Source organism: Athene noctua, chromosome 1 (genome assembly GCF_965140245.1).
Source record: "Athene noctua chromosome 1, bAthNoc1.hap1.1, whole genome shotgun sequence".
Lineage (NCBI taxonomy): Eukaryota > Metazoa > Chordata > Aves > Strigiformes > Strigidae > Athene > Athene noctua.
In genome coordinates, this window is record NC_134037.1 from 90518191 (window position 1) to 90541599 (window position 23409).

General features: G+C 42.8%; 2 protein-coding genes across 4 annotated transcripts in view; both read right to left on the bottom strand.

The window, feature by feature from the left end:
• MEMO1 (mediator of cell motility 1) overlaps positions 1-6579 on the bottom strand; it is a 30147-nt gene extending 23568 nt beyond the window's left edge. For 2 of the 3 annotated variants that reach the window (XM_074896885.1, XM_074896884.1), the window contains exon 1: positions 6372-6539. In XM_074896885.1, coding sequence (XP_074752986.1) covers positions 6372-6432 — 61 coding nt within the window. In that variant the 5' untranslated portion in view covers positions 6433-6539. Of the gene's footprint in view, positions 1-6371 lie in introns of all 3 variants that reach the window. The other variant, XM_074896886.1, reaches the window with a different exon arrangement.
• Positions 6580-14676: 8097 nt separating this feature from the next.
• On the bottom strand, positions 14677-20148 carry DPY30 (dpy-30 histone methyltransferase complex regulatory subunit). The gene is made up of 5 exons (XM_074925678.1): positions 20021-20148; positions 19451-19522; positions 19319-19366; positions 17917-18059; positions 14677-14971 (listed from the first exon to the last, which is right to left on the bottom strand). Exons 2-5 carry the CDS (start codon positions 19484-19486, stop codon positions 14899-14901), a joined length of 300 nt encoding a protein of 99 aa, XP_074781779.1. The 5' UTR covers positions 19487-19522; positions 20021-20148; the 3' UTR covers positions 14677-14898.
• Between the last annotated feature and the right edge of the window lie 3261 nt (positions 20149-23409).

Below are 23409 nucleotides of genomic sequence, written 5' to 3' on the forward strand. Positions count from 1 at the left end.
GCTTCTGTGACCCTCACACACTTTTTACATTTTTCCTGGATCCATTTGTCTGTGACCATCTACAAACACTACAGTGATTCATTACTTGCACATTACATTTATGAATGAGCTGTGATGAGGTATTCCAATTCTGGAGAACATCTTGGCACACCAGAGTTAAGCACTTTCATAAAAAGACTCTTTTATGATACAGCAACCATCTTCTTCAACTCCTCGTCTGCATTCATAGTCTAACAACACACAAGATTGCACACATTATTTCCTTCTAGCCACTTCAGCTGTTGCAGAGACTCAGATCCAACACACTACAGAGCAGGGTTTCTGCTCTAAGGTAGAATGCAGCCACTCTGAGGGCCAGTGAAAGGCATCCCAGCAGCAGTGTTTGCCCTCAGACACTGTGGGCAGCAGACATGGTGAACAGATTACACATATTCAGCAATATCATGGCAGAGCAGAACAGCTGTAACTGATGTACTCACTTTCTCTGATGCTGATGAGAAGTTCCAGCTCATGCCAACAAGCACACAAATGTTGAGATTACATCAGTATTCATTAAAATGAACACTTCATGTCACTCTCCAAGGCCCTCAAGCCCCAGAAGGTGCAAGTGAGAAAAGCTGTACTATCTCAGAATCACACTGCTATTGCATGTTGAAGCTGGCTACCTCAAAGAGCTATTAACAAAGAGTTAGTGGGTTTTGGCATCAGAAAAATCAGTATTTGGTGAAAAGGCAGTAAAAAAACATAAATGCAGATCTCATTGGGGATTCCCGAGGAATAGAAGAGACTGCAAACATGCTGAAATAGTGGCCAACTTTGAGAGAAACATAATTTTGAAACAGATCATTCATGGCACACAACTGCCTTTTCATTTATTTTCTGATCTGTGGAAGTTCTTCTAAGTATTACCCTTTCCAGCTGACCTAGACACCATTATGCAGACCTCAGCCCGACAGACAAGGTCTGAAACATTGAATAACTGGCTGTCATGCAGCCAGGGGAGGTTCTGGTGCTTCTTGTCCAAACAAGTTAGAAGCTTAATCCTTACAAATGCTAGCAACAAGATGTCAGTGTCTACCTCCTTTGGGGTTCTCTTACTTACAAGCCAGGGCAACAGAAAACCAACTCTGAACAAAAGAGTACCACAATATTTAAAGTCCCTTCAAACATTTATATAGAGACAGGCCATTTACTTGGCCTATCTTAAAAAATAGCTCTGAAGACAGTAAGTGCAATGTCCTTTCAAGTCAGGGCAGCAATTACTCTGCCAACTCACATTTGCATCAATAAGCATATAGAAATTAAGGCTCTCCTAGTTCAAACGACTTGGCACAGGCTACCAGAAAGCACACCTCTGACCACTGTGGTTTGGTCAAGGAAAACAGGTATAAGCCACACCTAATACAATGACAAACTTGCTTTGCAGGACAAGTTTTAGATCATGTTGTATTGCTATTCACACACACTCTCAAAGTGATTTTACTTCCTATGATTTAGAATAGCTTAATAAAAATCTTTGTGTTTTTGTCTGTATCAGCATGCCACCGACTGGGGAAAAGTTGAGACAAGAAGTCTTATCAAACGTGTTAATGAAGAGTGATACAGTATTCAATTAGCACTTCCAGAAGCCAGGCAAGGCAGGCCAGCTGCCAGTGAATAAGGCACGTTAAGCACCCTAAGGTGTGACATCTTACTTGCAATGGCATGCTATACAAGAGAAGAGATGCACATACGCTAATATTTATTTCCATTTCAGGAATGTATGGATTGATTCCCCACAGAACTGCCCAGCACTTACAGAATCTACTCACATGGAGGAGTAAATCAGGAGAGAGCATCCACACCCCATCCTGCAAATAGTCTGTGCTCGGGATATCTTGTCATTCCTGTTATATTTCAGATGCTTCTTTTGTGTCTAGGAATGTATCTGTCGTGCATTCAAAAATGATGGAAAATGATGCCATTTTTGTTTCAAGTTGTCCTTAATGTTCCTCTTCCCCCTACTGGTCAAAATCAATTTTTCAAGAGGTCTGGATGCTAGGTGGTTGAATTAACCCAGCAGGAGTGGGACTTTTTCCAAAAATAAATCAGAGTGTAATATTTTTCACCACACAACAGTGACACTTCTTTTTAAAAAAACAATCTACATGACAGCAGTGCAAAAGAGTGATACTTTTATTTACAATGTATGCCTTTATCTCATTTTTGCAAGTGTTTTTAGCAGCTACCATGCACCAGACTGCTAGTCTACAGAAGCAATGGCACACCACATACCATTTCAAACTTTTTTAAAAGCAGACATATAGATCAAGGTCTGCAAGTAAAAAAACAATTTTTTTAGACCATTGGCCTACTATTAGCAAAGACCATAGCACTATTTCAGTTTGGAAGCTCAGTTGTAAAGCTTCCCATATTCAGTGATGCTCCTAAGTAGGAGGAGGAACAACTAACCAGTGACTTCATTGTTAGTTCGCTGCCTGGCAAATGCTCCACTGGTCCACATCTAAAGTCCAGTAGGATGCTACACAGACTCACATGGAATGAATGTGAACTTCCCCACACCAAAGATTCTAGAGGAGAAGATATGATGATAATTTTGGTCAATAATTTTTTCATACTCAATCACACAAACTTAAGGAACTTGCTTTTTAAATTTTTCTTTAGAACAGCACATTATGGATGAAGAACACATGGGAAGTTAAATGCTAACACCACCGTGAAGCCCATCGTCCCCTCCTGTCCCCCTTCTCAGCTTCATCAAGTAGGAAGCAGCAAGCTTTCTGCCTGGGACCTCACTTTCCTTCCACTAACAACAAAGCTGTTTATAGTTAGATGTGAACATGCCTGGATGAGCGTAATTGCATAGCCAGTTTCACCTGCTCTAGAACATTAATTAGCATCACACAATTAGATGATGTATTCACACTAGAATGTAGTGCATGTTTGTATTTTCCAAAGCAGATCCTAAGCAGTGCATATCCCACAGCTGGAGAAAATCGGTGAGCGAGGGTCTACTTTCAGCTGAAGCAATTGCTGACCCCCTAGAAATGAGCAGTCTCTAAAGACAAGAGGTGACGTTTCTTCTAAACCTTCTTATATACATTACACTGACCCTCCATGAAGAGTAGTAGCTCCCTCTTACTTGGTTATGGCATCACCTCTGATATTACTTCCACTTCTGGAGCATAGAGGAGCCAGCTAACCCAGTTTTAGAATAAAATGTGGCCTCAAAAGCTGGTTTGCATGGATTCTGGATCCATCCTTTGTCCTCTTCTCCCTCAACTGGCTTCGACCCTTCTTCCCCAGGGCTGACTTCTAGAGCCAGATCTTGCTAATACCATTTTTTTAGCCACCCACTCCAGGACACCATGCATCATCCTAGATGTTTTGTTTACGTTTTACCCTCAGGTACTAGGCACCTCAGGATAAACTGCCACTTAAAAACCTCATCCTCACACAGCCTCTTCAGAATGCTTTCAGACATAATAATTTTGAACACATCCTTCAAAAATCACGTTTCTCATTACCCTTTCAGACAGGGTCATCTTAGTCATGGAGCAGGATGAGGGTTTCCAGGGCATCTGCTTGCCCCGTGCAATCAAACTCAGATCTGTAGAAAGAGAGCAGTTTTCAGGAAATGGGAAGCTTAAATGCTAACCAGTTTATATATAACCCAGCAAATCGTTTCTGGGCTGAGACAGCAAGCACAAAGAGTAGGTAGGAGGACTTGACAACACAATCCCTGGAGAATCGCGAGAACACACTGAAGAACTATCACAATGCAAACTCTAATCCCTGCCTCAGCTCCACCCTTGAAACTATACAGGTTGAAACCATGTGGTAAAATTTAGACTTTCTTCAAGTAGTACAACTGAGGAAACAAGCCTATGTTACAAGTTTGAAATAGCAGCTGACATGTGAGTTTGGCCTAAAATACAGGAAGATTTTAAGTTAAGTCTATGATGAACACATACCCTCTTGGTCCCCAGTTGTTTGCTCTTGAGTTTTGATGGAACTTCCTAAATGGCACACAAAAACGAGCTTCCAAGCAACACAAAAACAGGTAGTCCCTGTCTTGCTGAACAGAGAGAATTCCTACCCTCACATACTATGTAAACAGCACAAGATAGTTCTATAAGAGACATAGATAATGCTCTTTTCTTGTTTAAGGAAAATTCTACAGAGGAAGACGAAACACACTTCCCAAAACTCCAGACTATGCAACACCAACCACTCACCCCCACCATACACACTCTAACAGTTACAATTTAACTTGTCAGAGGTACAGTCACCATAACTTGTTACAACATGATTCAGTTTGGTTTTTTTTTTTCATACAGTGTAAGTGTCTGGGCAACCATCCCACACCTCCTCAATAAACAATAACCAGACGGCCACCCAAAAGCAACAGAAGCAACATGCTTTTAGATGTCCTATTACAGAGAAGTAGTACTGGCCAAACTAGTCACACAGACTTAGCAGGGTATAGTCTAACAAAATTATACATTTCATTTTTATAGAAAAGAGAACATCTATGCCTTTTAATTATGAAAAAAAAATATTTCTTATTTGCAAGTATTCATCAGTAATTTAGTATGAAGTCCAATATCAAATAAACTACAAAATTTAAGTGTAAGGTCATCTAGCTATTCCACATCGCAAATCAATTCTCTGCCTTATTCATAAATGAAAATATAAATAGCACAAGCAAGCTGGGAAGTGTTACCACCAAGCTTCAATGTTTTGATGTCTTTGCATGTGTTTAAATCTATACCTCTGACATGATTTTTTTTTTTTTTTTTTTCTTTCTGTAAACCTACCTTTCTAGACCATCGGAAAAAACTGTAACTGCAAGCTGTTGACACTAAATGAAGATCTGAGAGCAGTTTTGTAATGGACACAACAATTATGTTTGGAATATTAAACTCGGAAGAACAATCATCCTCTATTGTTGTCTCAGAATTGTTCACCCACCATTTGAAGCCCAGCTACTTATCTCACAATCCGCCTCTTCCTCCGTTCCCCTCCACCCCGTATTTCTGTTTTTCCCTTTCAGCTTTTGCCTCATACATTGTTCTTTAACTTGTGGAGAAGAGGGGAAACCTATTATAGCTAAGAGAAGTGTATGACTTTTCACATCTCGTTCTACTTAAGTGTCAGTTTAGGATCCTGAATACATCTCTGGGTTTTTTTAAGATGTATCCTTCCCCATCCCTCTGAACTATTCTTTATGACAGCCTCTTGTTCGCCCCCAGTTTTTTAATGATCTTTACTCCTGAGGCCAGTAAAAGACCATCCCTTACAAGTCTCCTTATTAGCAGCTCCGGAAATACAAACATGCATCCCATGCATAACAGCAGAGTTCTGCCCCAAAAGCCAACAAAACCTGTTTCCAAACATATGTGCTATCAAGCCACTATTACAGGTTTCTGTCTTTTTGGAGGAGGGCAAGGGGAGCGGTAGCCCTCCCTCCAATGCACCATGTCTTTCTTCTATTCTTTTTCTACAAATACTACATTTTTAAACGGACAGAGCCCATTCTGTATTACTGCTTTATAACTTTTCGCTACTACTAGACAAAACGCTCTGGAAGACAGAAGCTCATCTTGGACTCAAGAAGTGAAATAAACCTTATTTCTGCCCCACACCCCATCACCTGCTTTCTAACCCTGCAAAACACCCCTGACATCCTGTATTCAGGGAGAAAAAAACAAACCCAAAAAACACAACCACAAGAGCACTCCAAAATACCGAAACCCGTTCGTGTGCTCTCACATCGAGGAAGCGCAATATTCGGTGCGAGGCACAAGGCACAGGCTGGCTCTGCCGCCGCTGCCGTGAGACGGGGAGCTGCAGCGGGGCGCGTCTCTAAAGCGGGGGCCGCCACACGAGGAGCGACACCGGAGGGTCCGATGGAGTCCTGGCCACGCTCAAACACCGGTTTTGCGGCGAGAGGCCCCGCTGCCCCGGCGGAGGGGCCCAGCCCGGGGGTCCCGCGGCGCCAGGCGGCTGTGCTCGGCTCCCCGAGGCGCAGGCTACGGCCACCGGCTACCCAGCGGCCCCCCCTCCCCGGCTCTGCCAGCCCCACCGGCCTCCCGGGCCACTCTCCGCCGGCAGCCGGGCTCAGCAGCCGCCCAGACCCCCGCCCGGCCACCGGGGCCGGGAGGGCCGCGGTCCCCAGGTCCCCCCTCCCCCCCATCTCCCTCCTTCCCTCCCTTCCTCCTTCGCCTGCCATGTGCCGGCCGCGCCGGCGGGGGCGGAGCCGACGGCCCCTCCCCGCGCCCGGTACCGGCCGCGACCGCGGCCCCGGCGGCGGAAAGTGCTGATTCAGCCCCCGCCCCCCGCGGCGCTGCGGGCCGCGGCGCCGGTACCTGAGGCTGTGTACCAGCTGCCGGCGTGGCTGGCCTCCCGGCAGAGCACCCGGTTGGACATCTTGGTGCCGGAGCCGCCTATGGTGTTCGGGGGAGGCGGTGGGGGACGGGCCCGGCCGCGGCGGCGGCGCTGCTCCCCCTCCTCCCCCGGCACGGCCCGAGCCCCGCGGGCGGAGGCGGCGCTGCCGGCGGCGCCTCCGGGCGGGCGGGCGGGCGGCGAGCGGGAGGGGGGCGCGCGGAGGCGGCGGGCGGGGCGGCGCGGGCCGGGGGCGCGGTGCCGAGCTCGGCCGCAGGCGGTCGCCCCGCGGGGGGGGGCGCGGTGGGGGGGCGCGGGGACAAAGCCCGAGGCCGCCGCCGCCGCCGCCAACTCCGCGCTGGCAGGTGGGGGGGCGCGAAGAGAAGGAGGCCGCGGCAGCAACTGGGTTTGGCCCGGCTCGGCTCCCGTGGACTAGGGGCCGCACAGGCGCCGCTCCCCCATTGGGCACGAAAGCAAAAGCCTCTCCGCCATTGGCCGCCCTCCCGCGCCGTTCCCGCCCACCGCTTTGACAAGCCCGGAATGGAGCGGCGCCGCCTCGGGGGGGAGGGGGGAGAAGGCGGGGCTCGGAGGGAGCGTCCCCTCGGATTGGCCTGCCGCGTTGCCGTGGCGATCGCTTCTGGCCCCGCTGATTGGCGGGGCTGTGTCTCCGTGGTGGAAGGGAAGATTACGAGCGCAGGTCAGATGAGGGGAGGCCGGTCGCGGGGGGGGGCGGGGAGCGGAGGCTGAGGGGGAGCCCCGCCCCGCGCCCCCCCCTCCGCCCCGGGTCGCGGTGGCGGTTACTCTCACGCGGTGCCGCCGTTGGGGCCGCGCGGCGGCCAGGCCCCCTCTCACACCACACACACCCCCCTTCCCCCCCGCCGCGTCCCCGGCCCCTCCGCTTCGGCGGGTCCGGGAGCGGCTACGGGGCGCGGAGGTGCGGCCGGGAGCTGCAGCCCCCGTCCGGCGCGGCGCGGCGGGCCCCTGCTTTCCAGGCCGGGCCGGAGGTGAGGGTGGGCGGTGTTCTCGGGAGCCGTGTGGTGCCCGGGGTTGCCCCCTTGCTGTGAGGAGAGCACGGTGCGGCCGCCTCTGCCTCCCCCTTGGCCGGTACGGGCTGTGGGAGCAGGGCGGGTGTTGAGGGCTCGAGCGGCAGAGCACCGTTTCCCAAAGGCAGCGGCGTGGGGCTGAGAGCACAGGGAGTTTGCTGGGCTGAAGCTCCTTGTTTCTGAGCTAGCGCAGCTCCTTTCCTACGCCTCCCTGCCCGCACCGTTACGTTTTTGGTACCGTGGCACGCAGCGAGGGCTGTGGGAGGACATCTGTGTAGAAGTCTCGGGTTCTCCTCAGCTTAATCCTTCCCCACCCCTTTAATTTTTTTATTAGCTTGGTGAATGGATGGCTGCCGTGGAGACATCAAGCATAGCTCGAAATGACTAACAAGGCAGAACCGGAAAGGGGAGTATGGCCAGTACAAAAGGGGGGAAGGGAAAAGCGGTTTTAGCCACTGACGTATGAGATGCAACCAGGAGAGAGGGAAGCCACAACAGGAGAGATACGGGACTGCAGCCATTAAGGTATTAACACAGACTGATGCTTTTTGAGATGGAAAATGTATGGGGCCAGATCAGGAAGCACATTCTCCTTCTTCCCCTTATCTCATGCAAAAAGTCCTTCAGCCAGTTATAAATGCATGCAAAATACAGAGCTTTTGTGTCTTCTGGTTGGTTTTTTTTAACAGTAAAACAAAGGAAATGGGGGGGGACAAAGGCACTACTTGCAGTATGTCTTGAAGATCAAAAAGGCTCGTGCTGCAGAGGTATAGCTGGTGGCATTTTTATTAGTGAGGATTCTCCTCTGCACCCATGACACTGGCCTCCCAATGCAGCTGAGGGGCAATAAGGACTGGAGTCTCCAATTAATATTTGTACTAGGTTGTCATGAGGAGATGGGGGTGACTAGCCCAGCAAATGTCTAATGGTTTATGCAGTCTTGACGGCTCTATCCTTGTAGTATTCCACTGTTATTTTACAAATAGCGTGTTGAAAAAGGTTGACATGGATTGTAACTGCTGCCTAGACTGAAGAGCTGCCCAACTGCTTTAACATAAAACTGTAGCAGCAGTTGTGATACTCATAACTCTCAAATCTTTTACATAAACTTCAGTACTGGGAATAGTTCCTGAACTGACTACTAATCCCTCAATAAAGTTAACTAAATGCAGCAGAGGATAAATTTTACTCCGTGGGGAAAAACAAATGTTGTGATTATATACTTAGAAAAAAGGTCATGCCAGCATACAGTTTCTTGATGTACCCTTGTCCCACAGTCCACCAAGAACAGTCGGACCAGGCTGCTAGGTTGAACATCTTAGGGGAACTGGAGGTTAAAATAATTTTTAATTATCTAGTATTTCTTTCTGCCATTTAGAGGATGAGCTTTCATCTCCTCCAAGCACTTCCTCTCCAATGAAAATAAAATGTAAGATCTTCCAAGTGGTAATTTAGACGGTTTAATGAGTAAAAAGATTTTAGAAGTATTTTCTTATGAGTTTACTACCTTTCTTTATGAAGAGTTTTTTTCCTCTTCAGCCTGCATTTTAAAATTTCTTAAATATATTTTTTTGTTATTGCATACTTCTTCGGCTGGATCCCTTTTCTCCTTGTGCTTCTTTTCTAAGTTTCCTTCTCCCTTGCTTTCCTCATTAACCTTTCTTTTCTTGTGTGTAGTTTTTTATCCCCTAGATTAAGTGTGGGTTAGGATGAAGTTTTTACTTTATGTAATGTGAACATCGAATAGGTGCAGAGAAACAACTGCAGCTCAGTGTTAGCAGGTCATAGAAAGCACAGGCTTTTTTGCTAATCCTTAGATTGTGGCATGTGCCACAAACACCGTGGCAGCCTTTTTTGTGGTGAATCTCTGTCCTTCTCTTTTATCAACTAGCACTCTCAATCTAGAGCCCAGTGAAGCTGGAGAACATCCTTCTCAATTTCTGCCTGTTCCTGCCAAAGCTTGTCATCCATAGTACTACAGGAGGAATTTCTGCTGTTTCCACTGGCAAGGGTGACTGTAGGATATTTTCTTTGTTCCCTATCAAAGGTGGACACCATACAACAGCAGCATTTAGTGATTTGTGGGTTCTTCTTTTTAAACATCTAACCATCACCTTCTAATCATGGATTGTTTCTTTGTTGAAGGGTGGGTGTTGTACTCCCTTAGTGCCACATAAGAGTGCCACATAAAGAGGCAGAAACAGAAAAGTTGGCAGCTCTTCAGTTAAATAAAAGATGGCAGTGCTGGGCTTCCTGGTGCTCAGGACATGGAGGTATGAAAGGTTTTAGCCACAGGCTGAGAAACTGGCCTGAGCTTTCATGCTGTGAAGCATGGGTTAGGTTGGCAGATCTTCCTGCCTTGTCTGTAGTTCTTCTGAGCGCTGTTTATCTACAAGGAGAAGTAACAGGAGCACTTAACCTGTTCAGAGCTACTATTTCATCATTTTTCTCTGATGTACAGGGGAGAGTTGACACAATGACAGTCCCCCAGGTCAGCATACCCTTGAAGCACAGACCGCTGTTACACATGTATGTCTGTTGGCAGTTTGTTCCTTAGCTGGAAGAAAAGCATGAAGGCAAGATTGTGGCAAGAGTGACTTGCTAGCTAGCGTGCCCTTGGTATGCAGGGTTTTCCTTGAGTAACATCCTGTGCCCAGCTTGGGTGGCACGTCTTCAGCTGGCCCAGCTTTCAAAGTCTGTTGTTTTCTTGGTTTTTGCTCTCGTCGTCCTCTTGCACATGGTTTATTTTGTCACCTTTCCGATCATGCTTTTCACATTGTCCACTTCCTGTCTTCTCCCTTCTTAGGAAGCAGTTTACCCTAGGTTTTTCTCTTTACAAACTGTCATTCTGCATCTGAGGAACCCGCTGTTCCTAGCAGTTTTTCCTTCTACTGTTAAAAGCGGGTTTCCCCCTGCAACTTCATAGTCCTTACAAGGGAAAGATCTCCACTTCCTGTATAACATAATAATATCTGAGATAGTATCAGTGGGTAATTATCCATTTTGTAAATACCTCAATGTACACCAGAGAAAAAAGAAGGCCATATGTTCTCCAGAAGATACTTCTCAACCATCCAGCAGCCTTTTTATGAATTTAGGTTCCTCTTAGAAAACTGGTTTATTATACACAATTGCAAAGCAAACTTGAGAAGAAAGAGAAAAGCATGTTGGGAAAAGGAGTATGACACATTCCTAGACAGTGTTGCACTAACACTTCTGTAAATTGCTCCATAATTATTTACACAGCATTTACATTTTAAGTGCTCACTTAAAACTGTACTGAATAGGGAACATTAGCAGAAGTGGTGCTGATACTTTTTTGGTCATGGTAAAATGCCTTTTTCTGTAACAGCTGGCATTCTGTACTTCTGTGATCTAGTCTCTGTAGTCAATCTTAAAATGAATTCAGACTATGAAATGGGGAGCACAAGCTAAGGCTTGGCTAAGAATAATTTGTTATGTAATTTGAACAATGATAAGAATAAATCAAAACCTGTATTCTATCTAGCGTGGTAAGCATAGGAATTCTCATGTTTCCTTTCCAACCTACTGGTTTCAACTGCTTGTATCTTTCAGAATTTATCAGATTTTTCATTTGCTTGAAAGCAGCTGTTTTATTTCTAGGAAGTATGATGGGGAGAGAGAAGTTCTTTTGATCAGAGTGCATTTACAATAGTTGACAGCACTTCAAAAAATAAAACAGCTCAAAGACCTGTACTGATTTTGGAGAAAGTCCTTGATAGAGGTGCAAAAAATGGATTTGGCAAGTCAGACTGTATTTCTAGGTGGTAACAAGCTTCAGAATATGAGGATTTAGAACCCTTTGATCAGAATTGCTTTTAGTAGGAAATCCTTTCTTCTGTCACTGTCCCCTTCAAGGTAAAAGATAATGTTCATGGTGGAAGCATTTAAAAAGGCAGACTTCAAAATACTGCATATGAGTCATACATAATTCTTTCACAGTTATTGAATAGTAACTTCTGAATATTAGATCTAAAATAGTCTTCTTGGAAGGTGTGCTGTGGTGTAAATCAGGTATTCCATTTTATTCTCTGCTTAATTTTACTGCCCTTCTGGAGCATACACTTTGTTACCTAGGGTAGTGTGGAGAAAACTGAAAAATAATAGTTCAAGAATCAAGAGATAATGGCTTTCAGTTACTTGGAAGTGGCCTGTCACACATCTAAAGTTGCCATTTCAATTACTTCTTCAAGCTTTTATTCTACATCTGTTAACTTGTAGCCACTTACATCTATTCTCCATTTTGTTGATGGAATTCCTCATTTTTATAAATGTAAAATCACTTTTAATTTGTACTTGAAAATTAAATAAATGTATCTTGAAGCCCTCAGAACTGGTGTTTCCTGTGGAAAAATGGTACTTCTTTCTTTCTGGATTAAATTAGGATAGCAAGCATCTGTCAAGTCTCTTCACAGAATTTTCATTGGTTTGTAGTGGGGAAAGTTTAAAACAAGTAAATGCTTTGAAAAATTTGGCTTCATCATTACTTCCCTAACTTTGAGAACTGGACTATTCAGATATGATCTGATTATTCAGATGGTAAGGTGCTATCTTTTTTCCTGTTACAGAATATTCTCTATGCAGCAGATCCTAATTGGTGAAGCCAATTTAACAAGTAAAGGAATATGGTTGCACTTTTCTTCTTGTCATACCGTTACAAGAATCGCTAAAAGTTATTTCTTGGAGCAAGTGAGTTCACTGCTGCTAGTAACATTTCAACTTACTTTCTTGGAGGGACCTGCCCAGAAAAGCTGCTGTAGTCAATCTTCTAACATCATCACCTTCTGAACGTGGCTTTTTCATTCTCTTGAACTAGCCTAGATGGGAAGACAACAGCAGGTGACACCATGTACCAAATGGCGGCACGAGTGGCTGAGTAGGTGGCATGCTGCTGGCAAGGACAGCTCACCTTAAGGCTGGTACTCATATTTGAGATTCTAGGTTGATGTAAGAGCTGTCAGAAACCGTGCAAGTTGACAAGCTTTTGTGCAGCTGCCTGGAGGGTGTTGCTGTAAGCTGAGAAATCTTGATTGTATTCTGAATTCAGGCATGGTGATATATTACAGGAAAATTGCTCTGTCTAGGGAAGATTAATAGCTGAGATGCTTCTTTTTGTATGGTCTTGCACAAATTCTCAACATAGAAATCTGGGATCAGCATAGATTTTTTTTTTTCCCACATGTAACAATTCTTACAGTCTTCTGATGTTGTCACTTATGGATGAAACCTTAGAATGCCACTTTAGCAATAAAAATAGCAGTACCAAGTCTTTTTGGTGTCTTTTTGTCTTCACTTAAAAGTTATTATTAATTCCAGAAAGTCAAAATACTGTTGTTAAAATCCTTTCAGTGTCTTAAGTGTCAGTGTTTGATGGAGATTGTTCACCACAATGCAATAGAGTTAGTAATCTCATTCCAAAATTTCTGTACGTTTTCCAAAATAGAGCTTTTTAGGCTTGGTTTTGGGTTTGCATGTTTCTTTCAGGTTTTTTTTTGTTCCCCAATATTACTGCTTGAGGACTACACTAATTCAATGTTTCCCTCTTAGTGTGTTAAGAAATTATGTAAAATACTGAGAGCCTTCCTACTAGGAGTAACAGCCAGATCTCATTCCAGCCCCTGCAAGTTAGCAGACAATTGAAAAGTTAAGTTCCTTCTCCTGAAGGATCTATCTTCTGGCCACTCTTACACCCATGTCTGTAAGCTATTAAAGAAGAAAAGCTATGTTAAAACAAGTTAAAAAAAAAAAAATCCTCAGATTACCACAGGAAAGTCATCTAGATGTCAGAGAATTAAGGGAAAATATTATTTGTGCAGTAGGCCACCTAATAATGTGTATCTTTAAGTCATCGAAGGAACAAGTCAAATAAGAGTCCTCTTGTTCTGTGAGTTTATGCATAATTACAGAAAAAAATACGCAGTCTTTAATGTCACACAGAAAAAACCTCAAACCCTTGTTGCAGCAAAGAATTTAATTTACACGTTTTAACTGCTTGCTATATTAAACCAATTAACTAAGAACCACAGAATGGAGATGGGAATGGTAGGATGGCAATACCGAAGTTTCTTTGAATAAAAAATTTAGAATTTTGATTAGTTGAGCAGCTGTTGGAAACCAAGTTTACCATTCTGTGACTGTCAAATTATGGTCATTTTCCTGGTCTATTAATAACTGGGCTGTGCTTAATCTGGATTCCAGTGCTAGTGAACAATTCATTATGCTTCTTGTTACAAGTCTCAGAAAACAAAAATAGGAATTCTGATGGCTGTGTCTAGTCCCTGCACCCACTGCCAATAACCTACTGAGCCAGTTCTCCAGCTACAGTATTTGTATTTTCAGAGCTTTGCTTGTATTTCTTCAGAACATACTGTTTACTGTCTTAATTCTACCTTTTTCTTCTGATCCCTAGTCTTTTGTTGCAGCTTCTTAAATTATACCCTGAGGGCTGTGGCCTTTAGCCCTACTGAGATTACAAGAAAAAAAAAAAGGTGTCAGAAAAAGAGGTTAAGAAGGGAAAAAGAAAATAGGTGTTAGTAAATCCAAGGGGAAAAAAACCAACACAATAAATGATATTTTACTAGGTAGAGTAGGATTAGATAAAGGTTCTTCAATGGGAGGGTGGTCAGTCACTGGAAGAGAGTCCCCAGGGAAGTGGTCACAGCCCCAAGCCTGTCAAGAGTTCAGGGAGCATCTCGATGATGCTCTTAGTCATATGGTTTCATTTTAGGTAGTCCTGTGAGGAGCAGCGAGTTGGGACTCTATTCTTATGTGTGCCTTCCAATTTAAGCTATTCTATGATTCTATCTTTGACAGAGAAAGAAAGCTCCAAACCTTCAAACAGTTTCAGTTAAATCCAGCACACCAGTGACAGGAGATCAATGACAAATGCTGAACAGCACACCTCATTAATGTAAACATCTGAAACACTGGACACTGGCTACAAGATGATCTGTTCAGCTGCTGAATCTAATTGCTTGTTTTAACTAAAACCCCTTCCTGGTGTTCTGAAGCAAGTTCTCCTTAATCAATACTCCCTCAAAGTAAATTCTACCTGCTCTTAATCTGTTTGCTTTCTGTTTAGGCGTATTGCATGTGGAAAGAGCTATATAAAATCAAATTAAATTATATACATTATCACACATGTGATCTCTGTAATAAATTGCTCCCCTCTGTTTCATGTGTTCAGGTAATTCCCCATGGAATTATTCAGACTTTCATCCAGCAGTGCAGTTTCAGTACTTTATTTTGAAAGTCTCTTAATAGCTAGTTTAAAACAAGTGAACATATGAAATGTAAAGTGTTCTTTATTAAATAACTCAAAAGGTAAAGCAAATTGTGCGATTAAGAAAGACAACATCATGGTTCCAAAGGATTTTTACAGCAGAGAACAAATTGCGACAAATAAGCATTTCAGTCTAGCAGCCAAATTGTCCTCATTTTTATGGAGTTAATTTCGGTCCTCAAATTGTGACTTGTTTTTTAAAAGATATGCTGCTAGAAATTCAATGGGATTTGGTGGTCTGTAAAGAAAAAAAGAAGGAATTCAAAAGCAATTATTTTTGTTATATGAAACTAGGTAGCTGAAGAACTAATCACCTTCCCTTGAAAGTAACATAACTCCTCCCAAACACTTAGAAGCATTGATTTAGGGATGACCAACTACCTAGAGTGACCCTGTAAATTTCCAACAAAACATCAACAAAAACTTCAAGTTTGAGAAGTGCTGTAACTTGCAAGTAGTCATTAGTAAACACTTTGGATCACTGGCCTTAGTCTGTAATTTAAAAAAACCTCACTCCTCTAGCTATGGTGCATGAATCCTGCTAATCTGGATTCTGTCCACAGAATAAATGACAAATTTACGTATTCCTCACTGGGTCAGACCAAAGGTCTGACAGTGAGCAAATGCGCCTATAAAGAACGTTAAAAAACCAGAATTGCATCCAGAGATACTTCTCGGGACCATCCTTTTGGCTTCCAAGCATGTACCAGCCTTCTGAGCTAGCACCTTTAATAGTCCTGGGTGGATTCCTCTACAACTTTGACCAGTTGCCCCTTGAGCCCAAATAAAATGTTAATGTCCTCAACCTGAGGTAAAAAAATTACATAGCTTGATTATGTGACCTGTGAAGGATCACCTCCTTCTGTTCATTATGAATTTGCTACATGCTTCACTTAAATTTGATTACTGTATCAGAAGAGATAAACAATCTGCGCCAATTCATCATCTCTATGCTATTTGTGATTTAACAGATTCCTAATATATTCTCTTACAGAAACCTTTTCTAGGTACCATCTATTCAGACACTCCATACACAGATAGCACTCCCCATACTTCCAACCACCTTGTCACTCTTCTTTTTTCACATTCTACCAGGATACAGGGGAATTGGAATTACACGCAGTATTAAAAATACAAGAACACTATAAATTTAAATAGTGTCATTATGCTTGTTTTTACCCCTTTGATTTCTAAATCCTACCATTCCAAATTTATTTTTGATTAAGCAGTGCACTGACATATAGATTTAACAGTTTAAAAATGTTTTTTCACAAGGGGAATTGTCAACTCAGAATCTATCTAGATTGTCACTAGTATTAGGGTATTTATTACCCTCCTAGGGGCATAATTTTCTGTTTATTTGTATTCAATCTTTCACTTTTTGTCAGTTTCAACTTTTCATAGCAGTCTTTGATAGTTTCACATCGAGTTTATGAACTTGCTGTGCAATTATTTACAATCGATCAACTATAAAAAAAACCCACATACAAACAGAAAACAAACCACCCCCAGGCTATTCTGTATCATTAACAAATTTTGTCAGCCACTTCTTCAAACTATTATAAATGATCCTTTCCAGGATTCTAGTGTTGAGCTCATTTCACTGTGAAAATTCATCATTTACTTCTACTTTGTCTCATATCGTCCAATCAGTTCCTTGTTCATATAAAGGCTTTTCCTTGAATCCCACAGTGACTAACTCTCTTTAAAAGCTTTTAGTGAAAGTCTGTGTCTAAAACCTTTTTGAAATTTAAAGACTGTATCATCTAGATTCCTGTTTACACACACTTGCTGACTCCTTCAGTGAACTCCAAGAGACTTACAAAACCTGACAAAAGTTGTGTTGACTCCTCCTAAATATGTCATCTATCCATATGCTTATTATCCTGGATGATAATTTCTACTGAATTCCAGGCACAGTCATCAGATGTACTGGGCTGTTCCTTGAACACCTCTACATTACTTAGAAACTGGCATCCATTAGTTACTTTTCAGTTCAGTTTTAAAGCAGCATATTATACAGCAGAGCTGGTAGGTCAGCTTTTTCACCCCCGAGGTTTTAATATGATCAACTGAAAAGCCAGTTTGACACTATTAGGTTTTTTCCTGTACGTTCCCCAACCTCTTCTATTAATGTTCCAATTTCACTCCTGTGATGAGTTCCCATGCAGAACAGCTCCTTCCATAGTGAACAAAGGTTTTAAAAAAAATAAATAAAGTTTCTATGTAACACAAGTATCCAGACAGTAAGTGTGGGGCATCCACCTCAAGCTGTGTTTTACATTCAGTCTGAAGCAGAACTCCCACAGATGTCAGCTGCAGATCTGCACACTGCTCAGGTGTACAAATGGGGTGCACCATCCAAGGTGCCCTTCCACCTACTTAGCTCTCAGTACAATGCAGTTCAAATCCACAACTCCTTCTGAGGTTAAGACACTGGTGATGGTTGTTCTGGCTGTAATATGTTCTGACCATAATTCATACAATTCTGGTCATTCATACCAGCTTTTCATAGTGTTCTTTTGGCGAAATTGAGAAATGTTTACATGCAGGATGGCTCACCAATAGTTCAGATATCCAAATTAATTTCTAGCCTTTTGGTGTAAGATGAACAACTATTTGCTATTATTGGAGAATAGCCTTCTACATTGACTGGTTTGGAACACCTTGACTGCATAATCTTTACTCAAAGAATATCAGTTTGCTTCTTACTGTGTTGACAGTGCAGGGTCAGCCTCATCCTTTAGAAAATGTTTTAATCTCCAACAAAGATGCACGTCAGGCCCAATTTGTCTTTCTTTTACATGGCAAGCAGAACTCTTCATAATTCCACACTACAAAAGTCTTGTTTAAAACTAGAACAATTCCTTGCCTTGCTTTTGTAAGGTGAATTATGTAATAACATTAATAAAAAAATACATTTTTCCCTCGAAAACTTTTGCAGTAGCACACCTCACAGGGAGATCACAAATTCAGTAAGTCTTATCACACCATTTGCACCTAAGTGAGGAACGTGTCCTGCATGGTCAATCGTAGCAATTCATAGGCTCATTAACCTGTTGTAATGACTTTCTTATAACTAACAAAACCACATCTGGTGCATGAGGTCTGAAAGGTGACATACGACCCAAGTTTAAGACCTACATTTTTCCTAAGAACAGAAGGAACACTGAAGCATCTTACCTCTCTTTTGCAAGAACAGCAAGTCCCTGTAGCAAGATAGGTACAACTGTCTGATCCAAGTAGGCACGTGTGGGTAATGACTGAAGATCCACCTTCTGCTTTGACGTCTTCTCTGCATTTATTTTCTCATTTTCTACTATCCTCTGAAGTAGAAAAAAATGAACATCAGTAATAGCTGTCGCATCTACTTTGAAGTGTGAGCACAAACAAAGGGCCCATCTCTCTTCACTGACAATAACTTCCTTAGATCTTTTAAGAAAATTTGTGTATTTTTCCTTCCACAAAAACCTAATCCAGAGGAGCCTTCTGTTAAATTCTTAAGTTTTGGGGAAACAGTGTAAGAAACTCATAAGTTTTCTAAAACAGAAGAAACACAATCTCATTTTTGTTTCTGCTTTTGCATTCACAGATTTAAATTCTGTAGGACTGACACAGGAATTGACTACTAAAAAGAGTGGTCTCAATTACATAGTTCCTGTATGCATGCACTTCTAACACAAAATACTAAAAGGACAAGAAATTCAAGTTGAAGACCATGCTCTATTAAAGTATAGATGGACACTTCAAAGAAAACATACACAAAATGCTTCCAGGTGCCTTTTGGTCAAAAAGTGCTGAATCATCTTCCATCATTAACTGTAGCTTAAAAAGGGATACCCCACCACTGCCTGTAAACCAAACGTATGCAACGTACACGAATCTACTGATATGAGACTAACATATCCAAGGTGATATGGGTCTGTCGTGGAAGTTGAGGCATACAGACAAGCAATTATCTGGAAGATGAGTCACGAAGGACATTTAAGAAAAGTTTCTGCAAAAGCTTAGCATACAGTAGGATCTTATAACAGAGTAAAACTGAAGGCACTTCTTCCATAAATGTCATAGAGTTGTTATTCTAACCCATACTGTTACCAACAGTGGAGAGAATGGACTGTGTCTACTCTTTCTCAGCATAAGTAACTAAAGATAGCCTAGATTATTCCAATCCAAATTTCCGTTGACAAGAATATGAAGAGAATTCCTCCTTTTCATACTTCTGTAGAAATGCCATCAACTCCTCCTATTCCCCTCCCTGTAATAAATGTCTGGCTGGCTTTTTATGGCATAATATATACATATAATAGATAGCAATAGAGTAGATAACAATCAGAGGATACTTCCAAAAAACCTCCACCTCATTAAAAGGTTCATTATTTTCTTCAGTACCATTTAGCATAATGGAAGCAACACAACAAAAAATAGACTAACAGATAGTTATGCAAGGGACTAGTATCTGTTGGATCAGTTCTCATTTAACTTTCTTGGGAACATTATGTTTGCTGACATCAGACTCAACGTTTTTCCCACTGATCACGAATGTGACTTCCACGGTACTTTACAGCAACAAAATCTTTGTTACCTCTACATTTTCAGTGAGACCGTATTCAGAATGGGGATTTTCTGGAACCTGTAAAATAACACACAGTCAACAAAGTGAAAATCTTTCTTTTATGCAAGTAACATTATCCACCTAAAACATTTCTTGCAATACCTGTGGCTGTCCCTCCATAATCTGTTCTGCCTCCATGATGTGAAAAGTGGAATTTCCTGGACGTTCAGTAATCTTAGAAAGCAATAAAAACAAACAGGTGAGCAGGCTGGGACTGGGACCAGTGCTAGCTGACTGATACTGCATCACTCGGTTACTAAGGCACAACTACCAGAGAGCGAAAGGAGTTGCTCTGTGCTCCCCGCCGCCAAACGTGTACGCGTTTTTCTGCCCCACAGAACTGAGAAGTGTCTTAACGTTCGCGTTACAACCGCTGAAGAAAACGGTACCGGGATTAAAAAATACGGCATTCACCATTTAAAACAAGAATCTCCAACGACAGCCCGCTCCCCTGCCCGGCCAGGAGCGCCCGCGGGGAGGCAGAGACACCCCCCTCCTCCCTTTCTTTCTTTCTTCCTTCCTTCCTCCCTCCCTCCCTCCCCGAGCCGCACGCCTGCCCGCCGCGCTACAATGCCCGTGCCCGGGACCCCCCGCCGCACCGCGGGCCGGGCCCCGGCCGTGCTCCAACCGCCCCGCGGAGAAGAGGCGACCCGAGTGCCCCGCCGCTCTCACCCTCCAGAGGGTCCGGGACTCGGCGGGGCGGGAGATAGGCGCTGCGGCGAGGCACGGACAGCCACTGCACAGCAACCGGAGCCGCTAGCGGTGTCGTAAATTGTTTTGACGTAAGTGAAACGGGTGCGCCGCCGGCCCCGGCAAACTGCGCCTGCGCGGGGCGAGGCCCCGCCCTCCCCTGGGCACCGGCCTGCGGGGAGGGGGAGAACAGGCGGGAAGGCTGAGCGGCCGGTGAGGGTGTCATCAGCGGGCGGGGCCTTCTGCACCCTCAGCCCCTTCCCATTGGCGGGTGGGCGCGTGGGGGCGGGTCGCGCGGCGGTTTTTCAACCATCAGAGAGGGGCTGGGGCAGTGTGGTGGCGAGGCCCGGCCTGCTTTCGGTGTTACGGCAAGTGGCTCTGGCTGAGGCGTTTTTTTTTTTTTTTTCCAAGGTAATTTTCCTCACCGAAGCGGAGGCTCGGTCCTGACTTCTGTTAACCGTTTTGAGGTGTAGCCCGAGGATCCTTGGTTAAGGCTGGTTGTGGGGGAGCAGGCAGGTGGTTCCGCCTGTACGTGCTCTGATAGGGCTAGCACTGGTGGGATGTTTCTCTTCTCCAAATAAACCTTTGAAAAATACTGGTCCTTGAAAGTTTTGTGGTACAGAAATCTACTAATAATCAATGCAGCCTGATGTCTGAGGGGCTCACTGTGATGTTTGTGCAAAATAACTGCTGAAGCTAATTGAATTGAAAAGGGGGTTCTGTTGGTGAAATAACCTTTCAGAGCTGTGTTGAGTACAGTTTGAAAAAACAATGACTGTCGGGGATTAATTTTTCCCAGCTGTCTCTTCAGGAAAAATGCAGCTGCTCAGCTTTCTCTGGATATTAGCTTTAATCATCCTGTCTTGACTTGAAGCTAGCAAGAAATGGAAAATCTACTACTTCTTTAGTTGTACTGTTGCAAGTTGCACCAGTGTTTGAACATCTATGCCTGACTTCTTTGTTTTGTTTTCATTAGGAATTAAATTCTGTGTCTGGTAACATGGTTTGTGCTAGTAGATTAAAAAGCCCTTTTTATTTTTGGCTTGAGAAAGTAGTTACATTCCTATAGTCTAATTTTTCTTTTGAGAAAATAAACTTTGCTATTTTACAACAATAGGTCTGTTCCTTTTTTTGTCTTCTTCCTGCAGTGATGACAATGCATATGAATGATCTAGCCAATGCTCTTAAAAGATTGACAGTATGGAAAAATGACAGAAAATGCAATGTTCTTAGATTATGCTCGGATGTAATCATCTAATGATGAAGTGTGTTTACATCAGTGAATTTGAAATAATGTTTACAGAACTGGCAGTGTTATCAGTGTGATAATCAGGCTTAAAAACTGTGGTGTAGTCACAGCTCTGATACTCAACTGAAGGACTTGCAGTTGTAGCAGAAGTGCATGTGCCTTTGTGTCAGTTTGACTACCTAGTGTTGGCAACTTTAGCTGGTGTTGAGGAAGCTGAGTGAAAATACAGAAGGTAAAATCCTGATACTTTTTCTAAAACAAACAAAACAGGAATACAAAAATTCTTTATGTGAACACATGCAGGTGAAGAGGTGTAAGCTGTTCATTCTGTTTTGAGGCTCTCTTCTAATTTTTTGTCATGTTCTAACAGTGACATTTTAGATAACTACATTTAGACTACCTGAATTAGCAATGGCTACCAACAAAAATAAAATCTTTTTACCCCTAGCCCCCTGTTTTCCCACTTCTACATTCTCTGTTGTATTCAGTTTTTGCAGTGATGTCATGTTGGGAGTGAGAAAAGCTTTCCTAACTGGACCCTTTGTGTGATGGTAAGTTGTGTCAGGGTAGTGGCACCTTTCTAATTCCTATGATGTGGTGCTTGTCTGCTCTGATTTCAAAACCTTTTGCTGAGATACCACATTGTGTGTCCTGTATTTTATGAGTTCTTAATCTTCAGGGTGAAGTCAAATCGGGTGGATGAGCTGATCTAACAGTTGACAACTCCAGAAAACCCGGTTTCACTTCTTTCCCCACCCTTTTCTGGTGTTCACCAGAACCCTTGCTGAACCAGGACATCTCGCTAAGCCAGCAGAAAGCAACCCATTGCTCTGTTACTTTTAAGGTTTATTTAAAAAAAAACCCAAAACCCCAACCTACATTAATTTTATGCCAGATCATTAATTAGAATAGTCCACAGGCAGGTCCTAATGACTGCTAGAGCCAGCTTAATATAGGGGGGTAGGGTGATTCAACTTGCAGATCGCTAAAATATTTAGTAGCCATGATAGTGAACGGATTCTGCAGGTTCTCACTAAAAGCATTATAACTGGCTCACAAGTCCTGACTGATGTCTACTTCCGAAGCTGTGCTTTAGCTTAACAAGTCGTTTTCCCCCTAACAGGTGCACTGTTTACTAATGCATCAGCCTATATTTCATTGCCATGATAGTCACATGACTTACAAAGGTGTCATTCTACATTTTTAAAAAAGTAAAAATAACTGAATAGATTGAGTAGTCAGGATTCAGATTGTCTTCCTATTGTCATTTAATCTGTCCTTTAATTTATTAATAACTTATTCCTTCACCAGCTTTTCTATTATTTTGCTTAGGAATGGAACGATACTTTAGATAGATGTGTAACAGAGACTGTAGATTGGTATCTTTGTCACATGGCGTATTTCACTTGATGTTTCTGAATGCTACATAGTATTAACACTTCTTGAAGCTTCTGGAATTCCTTTGATATTCCAAAATTTGGTAAACTTTTATACTGGGAAACAAGATTTTTTTTTTTAAAGGACAGCTAGATATATTGAAAAAAATAACAATACATATTGAACATTTTCCAGTCATGAAGGGACTGGAAAATAATGATATTTTCACAATAGAAGTACATCATCCTTCTCAAAAAATACAGAAGAAAAATACTTAAAGAACCTTTCTGAGTTTTCTTTGGCACTGATATGTTTACTGTCTCTGTCTAATAATGGTTCTAGACCATGAATAGTTATGTTACATAATTTTATTAACATAAATATATATTTTATACAGCAATAACTAATACTTGATTCTATCATTAAAAGAAAGATTCTCTTCTTGGTCATTTAAGAAAAACAATACATATTACTAGGGGAAACTGTCTGTCCTAGAAGTCATAAGCAAACAAGGAAAAAAACCCACTAGTTTTATAGTAATTTAGGAAAAGTCAGTAAAACACTGGGGACAGTAGTGATTTCCATTTGCCATAGCCTTTTAATTAACATGCCCCACCACTCCCAATTTCTTGCTATAAACCGGGGAAGCTAGTGGGTGCACTGAATGAATTCATAGTGTTTTCCTGCACTTTTGGGACAGTGTAATGTCTGCAGGTGTAGGAGAGAGATGATCGGCCATAAGGAA

Bases quoted from the DNA above. Each gene is read 5' to 3' on its own strand.
- DPY30 (XM_074925678.1), bottom strand. From the start codon at position 19,486: ATGGAGGCAGAACAGATTATGGAGGGACAGCCACAG. The intron at 18,060-19,318 runs GTAACAAAGATT...TTTCTACTTCAG, and splicing joins GTCTCACTGAAAATGTAGAG to AGGATAGTAGAAAATGAGAA. The intron at 14,972-17,916 runs GTAAGATGCTTC...TTTTCTTTACAG, and splicing joins GCTGTTCTTGCAAAAGAGAG to ACCACCAAATCCCATTGAAT.